The 12724-nt window shown below is 37.3% G+C and overlaps 1 protein-coding gene across 5 annotated transcripts in view; it reads right to left on the bottom strand.

Annotated features, from left to right (window-relative positions):
- Positions 1 to 8169: 8169 nt before the first annotated feature.
- CHCHD7 (coiled-coil-helix-coiled-coil-helix domain containing 7) overlaps positions 8170 to 12724 on the bottom strand; it is a 9251-nt gene continuing 4696 nt past the window's right edge. For 4 of the 5 annotated variants that reach the window (XM_054985703.1, XM_054985702.1, XM_054985704.1 and 1 more), the window contains 2 exons: positions 10740 to 10838; positions 8170 to 8472 (listed from right to left, as the gene is read on the bottom strand). In XM_054985703.1, the coding sequence (XP_054841678.1) occupies positions 8368 to 8472; positions 10740 to 10838 (204 nt within the window). In that variant the 3' untranslated portion in view covers positions 8170 to 8367. Of the gene's footprint in view, positions 8473 to 8718; positions 8930 to 10739; positions 10839 to 12724 lie in introns of all 5 variants that reach the window. The other variant, XR_008597456.1, reaches the window with a different exon arrangement.

Raw genomic sequence — 12724 nt, 5'->3', positions numbered from 1 at the left:
CCCAATCAGGTTGGTAAATGTCCAAAAAATTAATGGAGTGTAAGTTGGATTCCCAGGAATACTATATGTTAGCATCTATTGAACTGAGCCAATGTTCAAAACTATCTACAACGTCAGGTCCCTCTAGGATCACCAGAAGGTCATCTATATAGCGATAATACAAGATGACCTTATCAAAAAAGGGATTGTTAGTGGCATCATAAATATACATCTGTTCTAAGCGTGCCATATATAGATTTGCCACGCTGGGGTCTGCCATGCAGCCCATAGCCACTCCTTTTATTTGCAAAAAAATATTGCGATTGAAACCCAATGTAGTTATATTCAAACATTGTATCTACTAATTGTAATAAAAAAGGAGTGGACGGGGTTTGGCACTGTCAGGCACTAAGAGCTGCTTCCACCGATCTTGCTCCCTCTAAAGATATGGAAGTGATGATACATCTAGTGTGACAAAAATTTGATTCTTTGTATTGTCTGCCCTCAATTCGCTGAATAAGACTCTTAGTATCCTTAATGTAAGAGGACATGGCTGCCACAAAAGGTTGTAAGAATGTATTAATATATCTAGCAAGTGGTTCGAGCACTGAATTACTTCTGGAGATAATGGGTCTTCCCAGTGGTGGGAAGACATTTTTATGAATCTTAGGTAGTGTATAGAACACCGGCAGTCTCGGCATGGGATTAATCAATGCCTTACGTATGCCCTCAGAAATCTCACCTTCTAATAAGACCTCGTCTACCATGATCCTAATGAAAGCTTCTATTTTTTTAGTGGGGTCTTCAGGGATGGGTAGATAGTTATCTCCCAGTTGTCTATTCATTTCACTGAAATATATTTTAGCGTCCATAACAATTTGTGTCTGGCCTGAAGTGCAACTGAGCAGTGTTTATTCACAGCTCTGAATTCTTATGGCTGTAGAAAAAGCTTTCCAAGATTTCAAAGTTTGTTGGAATAGATGGTATCCTTATACTCTATACTTACTTACCATTTACTGAAAGGGGGATTGTTATAGAGCAGTCATATTTCCAGGAGGGGCTTCAAAGAAGTGTATGTGATTTACTAGTAATTAACAGTGATTTTCATAATCCAGTCAAGTGAGCACAGCCTCACAAAAGCTTATGCCACGCAATAAATTCATCGACACATGATGCAGTGATAGCCACTTGCTTAGAAAAAAGAACTGGAAATCAATGGAGAATGTTTATCAATTACTGTAGGCCACGATGGGTAAACAAAACATTCAGTCTCATTCACTGTATGCCTCTGATCACTAACAAGCAACTAGCACTAGCAAGCAACTAGCACTACTATGAAGAAAGGCCTGCTTGTAGGCTTCATGAGAGAGATCTGTTTGGCCATTGTGAAAGAATACAGGATTAAATAGTCGTTATTTTTATATTTGCCAGTAAATAAATATTTCATACCCAACATCATGCATTTATTGTGATAAGCTTTTATCTGAAGGGAGCTTAAACCCTGCAAATCTTATTGATCTCTAAGGTGCCACTAGACTCGAATCCTGCTGTTCTACCGCAGACCAACAAGACTACCTACATAAAGCTAATCTTTTCCTAGCAACTCCATCCCTTTTCCTGTTTGCACTGTGGACTTCTCTAATGAATCTTTCCAGTACAATCATTGGTGTGTTTTTAAAGTAGGAGTTGGAAACCATGGTACAGAAACTGAACAGAATCAAAGAATTGAGCTGAGATATTAATAGGCACAAAAGTAAGATTACACTGAAGCATTCTAGCAGGTAAGCAGACATGGTAGGTGTTTCTTGACGCAACTATTCATCCATAACTCCACAAGATGTTGCAGAGCAATGAAACAAACAGATGAGAGCAATCAAGATGATCAAGGGGATGGACCTCTTTTCCTTGGAGGAAAGGCTGAAGAGTCTGGGACTTTCTAGTTTACAAAAAAAAAAAAAAGGCCAAGTCCAGCTCTCCATAACACAGGTTTATAAAAGTATACATGGGATAGATAAAGTAGGTAAGAGATAGCTTTTCTCTCTCCCCTGTTGTACTAGAATTCAGGGGCACTATATGAAATTGATGGGATATAGGACAGAGCAAAGAAAATATTTCTTTACACGAGAAATTAAATAGTGGAGTTCACTGAGAGTGGATGTAGTAATGAGCATAGATGGCTTTAAAAGTAGGTTGGACAGATTCATGGAAATAGGACATCAATGGTTAATAGCCATTGTTAGTAATGAACCTCTGAATTCTAGTGCTAGGAGGCATTATCAAGGCATGGCCTTGGTCTCTATACCGTTTGATGGCCCTGTCAGCAAACATACCAGTACAAAATTAATTAGGAGGGACCTCCTTAGGAAAGAATCATGGTGAATTGATACAACAGGAAACCTTAGAAGACGTATGGAGAAAAAACTCGAAAAGTAGACAATTTACGTTCTACTCCGCAAGACATTTTACACTATCAAGAATTGATATGATCTGGGCCTCAAAAGACTTAGCGTTATGGACTAAGGAAGTGGAAATAATGCCGATGGTAGGCTCGGATCATAATCCAATTATGTGGAAATTGGGGAGAAGGAGTAAAAGGAAAGGATGGAGAATAAATGAGGATTTACTTCAAGAGGGAGAGAATATGGAGATGCTGAGGAAGAGAGACAAAGTTCTTCATACAATACAACATGAATAAAGAAGTACCAACCAATAAGGTTTGGGACACCTACAAGGCGGTAATTAGGGGCATACTAATGGACTTAAATGGGAGAGCCAGAAAAAAGAAAGAGGAGAAGAGACAGGAGATTATGGAGAAAATAAAAGCCAAAGAAATACAGTTAAAGAAGAGACCAGGGAAAAAGAAAATTTATCAGGATATTAAAATATTACAAGAACAGTTGACAGCAATGAATAATAAAGAATTGGAGTGGAATCTTAAAAGATTGAATCAAAAAGGGTTTGAAGGTGCAAACAAACCTGGGAAATATTTGGCATGGCAACTGAAAAAAAGAAAGGAAAAGAAAATCATAAATAAAATATGTGAAGATGATAAAACGTATATGGAACAGACATCCATTAGTAGAGCCTTCTATAAATTTTATGCTAAATTGTATAATAAGAAAGAGGTGAATAAAGAATCAATAGCGACATATTTGGAGAAAACGAAGCTCCCAGTAATTTCGGAAGCGTGGAGAGACAGACTGAACAATGAAGTAACGGATGAGGAAATAAAAATGGCAATACAATCAACAAATTTGGGAAAGGCGCCAGGGCCAGACGGACTTACAGCCAAATTTTACAAGACAATGGCCAATGAACTGGTACCATTCCTAAGAGAGGTGATCAATGGAGTTTTAAAGGATCAACGGATTCCAGATACCTGGAAGGAAGCTAATATATCATTGATCCCCAAAGAGGGCCAAGATCTGACTAATGTGAAAAATTACAGACCTATATCCTTACTAAATAATGACTATAAAATCTTTGCGAAGATACTGGCAGAGAGAGTGAAGGGATGGCTTTCGGAAGTTATTGAGGAGGAACAAGCAGGTTTTTTACCTGATAGACAAATCAGAGACAATTTAAGGACAGTGATCAATGCTATTGAATATTATGATAAGCGTTGTGACAAAGAGGTTGGTTTCTTCTTTGTTGATGCTGAAAAAGCGTTTGATAATTTGAACTGGGACTTTATGTTTGCCACTATGGAAAAGCTACAAATGGGAGAAAGATTCATAAGAGCAGTTAAAGAAATTTATAAAGACCAGAATGCAGCAATTGTGGTGAATGATGAGACTACTAAGAAATTGACTATAAGTAAAGGAACAAGACAAGGTTGCCCGCTGTCTCCGCTGTTATTTATTTTGGTACTGGAGATACTAATGATACAAATACGACAAGACGAAGAAATCCGCGGAATAAAAATAAAAGACTTTTCTTATAAGGTCAGAGCATTTGCGGACGATATAATGTTAATCGTGGAAGATCCAACGGAGAATATGCCAAAAGTGATAGAGAAGATCAAGGAGTTCGGAGATTTGGCAGGGTTTTATATTAATAAAAAGAAGTCAAAGATACTATGCAAAAATATGACTAAGCAAAAACAACAACTGTTAATGGAAATAACGGACTGTGAAGTAACAACTAAGGTGAAATATTTGGGAGTTGAACTGACTGCAAAGAATATAGATCTATTCAAAAATAACTACGAAAAATTATGGACTCAGATTGAGCAAGATTTGATCAAATGGAATAGATTGAATTTGTCATGGTTGGGAAGGATTGCAGCAGTTAAGATGAACGTGTTACCAAGAGTAATGTTTTTGTTACAGACAATACCAATCATCCGAGACTCTAAGCAATTTGAAAAATGGCAGAGGAAAATATCAGACTTTGTTTGGGCAGGCAAGAAGCCTCGAGTGAAAATGAAAGTTCTACAAGATGTAAAGGAAAGAGGCGGAATGCAACTGCCCAATCTAAGACTTTATTATGATGCAATTTGTCTAGTATGGCTGAAAGACTGGATGACGCTGAAGAATAAGAAATTACTGGCCCTAGAGGGATACAAAAAAATATTTGGATGGCATGCATACCTATGGTATGATAAAGTAAAAGTGAACTCTATGTTCTTACACCATTACATACGAAAAAGCCTATTTGCAACTTGGAAGAAGTACAGAGATTTTCTACAAGAAGGAACCCCCCTGTGGGTGGTTCCGTATGAAGTAATAGATCCGAGAGCTGTCGATACTGAGCAACAGTGTTTAACATATAAGGAGATAACCCGAATAGAATCTTCTAAACTCAAAATAAAGACACAGGACGAGTTATCACCAAACTATGATTGGTTTCAGTATAGGCAGATCAGAGATCTCTACAACTCGGATTGTGCAAAGAGAGGCATAAGAACAGAGAATTCGGAACTAGAGCAGACACTTTAAAAAGAGGATAAGAAGGAAATTTCCAAGGTATACCAAGTACTGTTGAAATGGTATACTGAAGATGAAATAGTTAAAGTACAAATGGTGAAGTGGGCCATAAATTTCAACAAAGAAATAACAATGGAGGCATGGGAATACTTGTGGAAAAACACAATGAAGATTACAACGTGTACTAATATTAAAGAGAATATTTACAAAATGATTTATCGTTGGTACATGACACCAAAGAAGATTGCGCTAGGGAATTCGAACACTTCTAATAAATGCTGGAAATGTAAAAAACACGAGGGTTCTCTGTACCATATGTGGTGGACGTGTGAGGTAGCCAGGCAGTACTGGGGAGAAATAATAAGAGTAATAAGTGAGATTCTACAATTTCAAATTAATAAGAACCCAGAACTCCTGCTACTGAACTTGGGAATGGAGAACATTCCAGCCCAATATAGGACATTGTTATTTTACATGACAGCAGCGGCCAGACTTTTGTATGCGCAAAAATGGAAAGTACAAGAAGTGCCAACTATTGAGGATTGGACTTACAAATTGCTGTATATGGCCGAAATGGACAAAATGACAAGAAAATTGAGAAATCTGGACCCAGAACAGTTTAACACAGACTGGGAGAAGCTGAAGCAATACTTGGTGAAGAAATGGGAGGTGGGAGGAGAACTGTGGCAGTTTGAGAACTATTGAAACATGATAAAATGCAGAGGGGGGTGACTTTACCGGAGGGTAGAGAGAGAAATGAAAATGTCTAAGCAGTTATCTTGTTAGATTGTTATATATAGAAAAATATATAGAATTTGGATAGAAAATAACTAACTATAAGGACCGATTAATTAATATTGTTTTTGGTATAAATGTGTAATATGCTAAATTGAATAAGTCTACCTGAAGAAATATATGGATCAAATTGATTGATAGCTTTTGATGATAGTTATATAGATGTATAATTAAAGTAAGAGGAAATTAAAAATATAATTAAGTATAACTAAAGTAGAATGAAGATAAGATATGCAGAAAAAGTAACACACAGAATATAAGTTAAATTGGTTGACTTATATGAATTATGGATTATATGGTTTATATGGTTTATGGTTTATAGAAATATTTGAAATTATGAAAAACGGGACAAATTGTTTGTCTAAAATGGAAGAAGGGACTTAAAGATAGGGTATAGAGTATTAAAAATAGTTAAAGAATTATTGCTTAGATCAAAGGGAAAGCATATGTTTGTTAGATAGATGAATTTAAAACGAGTAAGGGAAAAGGGACAAAGGGTTGGAAAACTGTTGGAAGTCCACAAAAAGGGGGGGAAAGGGAGGGGGTTAGAAATTGGGAAATGGGAATTGACTGTAATGTGAAATCAAATGATTCTAATCCAATAAAAATTTTATTAAAAAAAAAAAAGGAAAGAATCATGGTGGATCTATAAATTAAAAACAGTGTCACCTTTTGGATTAAATGTTAACATGGATTTATCTTGTTTTTTGAATTAGCAATGAGAGCATTTGGTTTACTGTTTTTGTTTCTTTAAATTTATTGAATGAGGGAATTTCCCCGGCTGTTCAGTATTGTTTAAATAGAGGTTCTTAGTTTCGATGAATTGCTGCTGAGGTAGACATATGAATCATTTTGGACATGTTCTTCTTTTTCATGGAGTAGTGGCTTTGTATTGTTATAAACTATGTTTTAAATTTTGTATTAAATATAAGAATGTAATTTATATGAATATATTTTTATAGCATGTTAACTGCCAGAGGAAGGAATACAGAAACGGGAAGGAAATACTGCTAGCCCTGCTGCAGTTACACCTCTACTACACCTCCACTATTTGAACATCTCCTCCTGGAAATGAATTGGACTCTCATTAAGACGTTCGTCTTGTATAAAATTATATAACTCAAGGCACTAGCACTTTAGCATTGTAAGCATAAATCACTTTAAGTCTACGTTTATTTATACAGGCTGTTGTAAAGCTCATTTTCAAAGGACATGTGACTTTGCAGATGCATTATAAGATGCCTTAGTGTTGTTGCGCAGCCAGAAATTACTGTACACAAGAACTTCAATTAATGTATTATTCTTTGTATATTTATTTCTTGATACACTGTACATATATTAATAGAGTTTATTTCACTTTGTTAGTAAGGTTTTCACAGTGCAATTTTTTGCTTGCTTTCTTATCTTCGTGATTCTCTCACATGTGGAGTGATGGCCCTGCAGAGCAATGCACTGGCTACTGCATGAAACAGGATACTGGATGGACAACTGGACTTATCTAGCAGGGCTCTTTTTCTTAACTAGTTTGTATTGTACAAAGACTAGCTTTCTTTTTTGACTGTTTCAGCTTCTGGAGGTCCATTTGTCATCTGCTTCACAGTTCCCCAGCTTCATTATATAAGCTGTACACTTCAGCTCTTATTGGTGTTTAAGCTGCTATTGGATTCAAATCTTATTCAACTTCAACCAGTTGTAACTTATTAGGTATGTTTTACATCTCTTATAACAGCAGCAGATATCCCTTTATATCAGTAAGTTCTGCAGATACTGTAATCCAGAATGCAGGCATGAATGAAGCATTGGTCAAGAACAGCCAGTATGACAATAGCAACAGAAGTCATATGACACAGTGCTAGATTCATAACTGCTCATCCACATACAGATGTCCACATCCACCTTTCCCCTGTCCTAACAGAAGTCATATGACACATAGTGCTGGATTCATAAATGCTCATCCACATACAGGGTTTTATTTAACGTGATCTTGTGCGAGAAAAAAAACAATCCCCTCTCCAAACGTTAGTCAAATCTCCCAAAATGTACTGATGGGAGTCTGCATGTAGAAGCATGGAAACAAGAATATTATAGCACTCAAAAGCCTTCACTATTTATTTGCACTGCAGTACAGCAACAGCTATTTTCCTTCCTTTCAAAGGTCCTTTGAACTGAACTCACAACTGGGCCACAGATAAGATAAAAAGAAAAGGGTATTTACTCCTATAGTGTTTGCTAAGTAATTCTCATGCCTTACATGGTTACTACCCAGATGAGGTCCTACCTTCACACCTGTGTTAGCATTCAGTCTTATGAAGAGTTATTCTGGTTTAAAGCCATTTCTTTCAACAGGATTCCTGCACAGGATTACACTGTTAACTTTCTTCGGGCCTACGGCTATTGACAAAAGGAGTAGGGGACATAAAAATGGCTAAGATCTTTTCACTGCTAAGAATAAAAACAATGCAGATAGTGTTATTAAAAAGGTCAGAATTTATTACTGAGTTTCTCGTACATGCAATACATTTCTTCATTTAAATAAAGTTAAAGCTTAACTTTTCAGCAACAGCAAAATAGCTAGTCACTGTGAAATGGTAGTTTCCAGTATCAATTCCAGAACACCTTATTTACAATTAAACCACTTTCTTTCTTAAACAGTCCTAGTGGACTATCAATATGGCATTCCTCCTATGGATTCCAAAATTTTTTCCCTTTCTTCTGCTGTAGGCATATTTGGTTGTATTCCATCCTTTCTTCTCTGCATCATGATTCCATTCTATAAATGCAAGAACTTAAATTAACTTCATTTTAAGCAAAATATACTTTAAAATGTTTTAAGTATCAGACTTCCATAATGCAAAGAAACAATCATTTTGCTAAAAACACTTGAGCTGGAACAGGGTCAACAGTTGGAACACTTGGGCTAATTCAGAATAAGAAGCATCTTGCCAGAAAAATGCCACAGACAGATTGGAATAAAGCAGTTTAAAGGATAATATCAAGAATTAAAAACAGAACATACATCAAATAAGCTGTTCATGATCTACAGTTAGCAATGGCCAACTGACAGCCTGCAGATTTGAACCAGAATGTTATCGTGCATCTTGTAACACTTTTCTCTCTTCTGCTTTAACTTCAGAAGTCTTCAGAAGACAGGAATGCATTAGCATCAAGAGGGCTCAATTTTAGCCTTTACAAGCATATCATCCTGAGAAGTTGCTATCTGGGCTAACCTGGGAAATAAAAAAATGTAGCACTGCATTATTCAGCTAGGAGCAAGAATGTCCTGCTAGCTCTGCTCCGTTAGACCATTAACTCACTCTATCTGCAAAAACACATAAAGAGGCAGGCTTCAACTGTTAGACCCCTGGTGTGAACTGGGCTGGTTGAGACATACCACAAAAGCATGCTTTATTTCAACAGTGTTTAGTGAAACCATGAACCAACTTGGAGACGATCAGTGAAAATCCTGGTTTCAGCACTGTCACTATTCCTTCTGCCTCCCATTCTGGAGGCCCAAGTGCTATCCTAGCCTGCCTCATGAGCCTTGTTCACATGTAACAGTGAATGCACAGGTGTGCATGTCTGTTTGCAAGACAGAGCCAATGCCCTTTCAGCTTACTAATGAAACAAGAGACTAGTGCCTGGATATACATTCAGGTGTACACGTCTGAACATGAAAATTACTCAACACATGTATGAAGAAAAAGTTGTACACGGATTGTATGTGTGCTCACTGTAGTTTATGAACAGGACTATAGTGGCTAAAGGATGGAAAAGATATATACCATACCATCAACTTGTTACCACAGGTTACTGACAATACAAGGATGCGAAATTCAGAGGCTACTCTCACAAAGGCAATCAGCCTGCGAGTCACAATTCCCACCTCCCACTCAGAAGTTAGCCAAGGAAGTGGTAGGACTTTCATATTAGCCCCTTCCTCAACAAAACTCCAAGAAAATAAATGCCCACGGCCAATTTCAGCGTAACCCACACAGGAAAACTAAAAAATTCACCCCAAGTACCTGATCTCTGCTCCAAGGCATATGATAGGCTTTTGCAGCAGACACTTGATCTCACCCCCCCATCTTACTAATTTGCCCTGGCATGTTTCCATCTCCATACACCACCATGTTCCTCCAACATACCTAGAGTATAAACAGGGCACTTACATAAATGCCTTGATGCTGGAGCACAGGCGTTCAAGATAGCCAGGGCTCTAGCGGAATTTCTTTTTTCTCTTGAGGGATGTAAGTTGCATCTTTAACAAAACCAGGAGGAAGAAAGGAGTCTGTTGCTAGGCAAACCAGAAACCAGAGGGAGAAGTATTGCGCTATAGAGAGCTAGCTGAAGGCAAGAGTGGTTTTATTTTGAGCTACTCTCACCATGAAACTCAATAGGTGAGTTTGGCATGAAGCGATGGGGGGAAAAAAGGATTAAGCCAAAATACCATACTCCATATATCACAAAACCATGGTATAGAGTGACTTCATGCCCAAGCCTCAGATCTTGGTCTGATGTATCCTAAAGTTCTAATGATCAATTAGCTATGATTAGGTTAATTAAACCCTGTTTTTGTGTTATGTCTGAGCTGACTCACCAAGTCACACTACCCCACGGGATATAATTTGTTCTGCATATCTGACAAATATACATACCCGTATGTATAAAACATATACTGATTTAAACTGTTGATATTACACTGAGGGTAACTATTAAGAAGTGAGTTCTTGAAACTGTTCTGATTAGTTCTCATTTCAAGATTACACTGCAAGATACTGGGCTAGAAAACATTTTTCTGTATGGTAATATGCTAACACATGTTATAACTGACACACTTTCAATTTAAGATATACCTTGATTTGCCAGCCGGGGAAAGTCTTGTACTTAAGATTAAAGTAGAACATTTTCATTGTTAGCTCTAGTGTTAAAAATATAGCCATATTTACCATCATGATCTTGAAAGTTCAGATATGAACACCACACATATGAAGAACATTAGAGTTCAAGTAATGGGAAATGATTCTCAAGCATACTTACCCAAAATTTTCTGCAGTTTTTGTATCTTAAGAAATGGATGGTACACATATCCTTATTATAGCTATTGTCATCCATACATTTTCTAGAAGCATCTGTTTCCTTCAATATGAAAAGAAGTAACATTTGAAGAGTCAATACGGACCAAATCTAATTTCAAGTCACTATTCATACCTGAAATTTTTAGTTTTCAGTAATGCTGTACACACTGGCTGAAACACTGCTGAACACCGACTGCAATTCCAGTCACACACAGTAAAAAAGCATATTGTGCTACCTTCAGTGGGAAAGGCGTCTGAGTAAACCTCCCTAGAGTGACTGACCAGAATCAGGGCAACCCAGGTTCGATTCCCCACTCTGCTATGGAAGCTTGCTACCTTAGATCAGTCACATACTTTCAGCCTAGCCTAACCTAACAGGATTGTTGTGCGGGGGGTGGGGGGGGACGGAGAAGAAGAGAGGAGAGAGTAGTAAGGCAGCCACTTTGGGTCTCCACTGGGGAGAAAGGTAGGATATAAATGAAGTAAAATAAATACAAATAAAGGCTGCACATGAAGAGCTTGTTGAGATTGTGTTTTGTGTGTTTAAGAGTTCAAGGAATTAAGTATTTGGTTGTCTAAATTACAGTCAGCAATACACATACAGCAGACAGGACATCCTGTAGATACTTTACTTAACCATGTTATGTTCCATGCATTCATTGAAATATACAATTCCCACCCCCCCACGCTTCATGGAAGAGTGAGCTACTGGTATGAAACAAAAGTTAATTCAGCTTGCTGTATGTAAAAAAAAAAAATCTAGAACATCACACCCTAGGTTTCTCTGAACTAAATGTCTTAGGCTAAATGACCAGTAATTTAATATCATCCTATTCATCTGAAGTCACAAAAAGCAGCGTTTTAAAAACAAAACACATCTCTAGCTGAACATATATGTAGGTTCTCTGTTGTATTTGAAAGGAACAGAGGGAAATTTGGGTCAAAGAGTTCATCATCATTTATGAAAACACCAGCAAACTTCTAGGTATTGTACAGGAATAAAAGCAAACAGGTCTCTTTTGGTAGGCCCTTAATCTAAAAAAATTCATCTCTCTACAAAACGAATGAGTTGCATATACTGTAACAAGCTGAAGTATCAAATAATTCAAAATGATGTACATTGTATTATGTCCCAGACACGATTAAAAGCGAAATTTCTTATAGGTTAAATGATATAGCTGTATAAAAAGAGGTTTTTTCCTCAGTATCTCAACTGATATACTTTAGAAAAGACAATTAGAATAGCTGCATCTGTTAAACACAGCACGGTACAGTGGTAGGAACGCCAGACTAGGATCTGGGAGAATCAGTTTGAATCCTCAGTCTGCCATGGAAGCTTGCTGGGTCACCCTGGTGGGCCAGTCACATACTCTCTACTTCACATGGTGGTTTTTTAAAAATTTGACTTCATTTATATCCTGCCTTTCTGCCAAATGGGGACCCAAAACAGCATCATGCTCCTCTCCTCCGTTTATCCTCACAACAACCCTGTGAGATAGAGAGCGCGCGTGTATAATGGGCCCAAAGTCACAGAGAACTTCCATGGAAAAGCAGTGATTCAAACCTGGGAGTCCTAGATCCCAGTACAACTATCTAATTGCTACAAGACACTGGCTCTTATTTTATCACTGTGTGGATAAAACAGAGAAGAGAATTATGCAAGACAGCTTGGGTCCCCCACTGGGGAGAAAAACAGGGTATAAATAAAGCAAATAGTCCTACTTGGTACTGAACTGTTTGATGATTTAAGATTTTCAGCTACAACTCCAATATATATCCTACTGACAGACAACCAATGTGGCTTAAACTGTACCAAGCATGTGGATCATTATTTATGATTATTTCTTTTGTACTCCAAATGGTTGATCCCTTTGTCAACTTTAAAATGGTTTGCTATCAAAGAAAAAAATCTACATGCCTAATTACTTACAAGTTAATAGCAGGCTG

The sequence above is a fragment of the Eublepharis macularius genome, chromosome 7 (genome assembly GCF_028583425.1).
Source record: "Eublepharis macularius isolate TG4126 chromosome 7, MPM_Emac_v1.0, whole genome shotgun sequence".
Lineage (NCBI taxonomy): Eukaryota > Metazoa > Chordata > Lepidosauria > Squamata > Eublepharidae > Eublepharis > Eublepharis macularius.
Note: the sequence above shows the minus strand (reverse complement) of the source record. Positions and strands in the feature narration are given on the sequence as shown.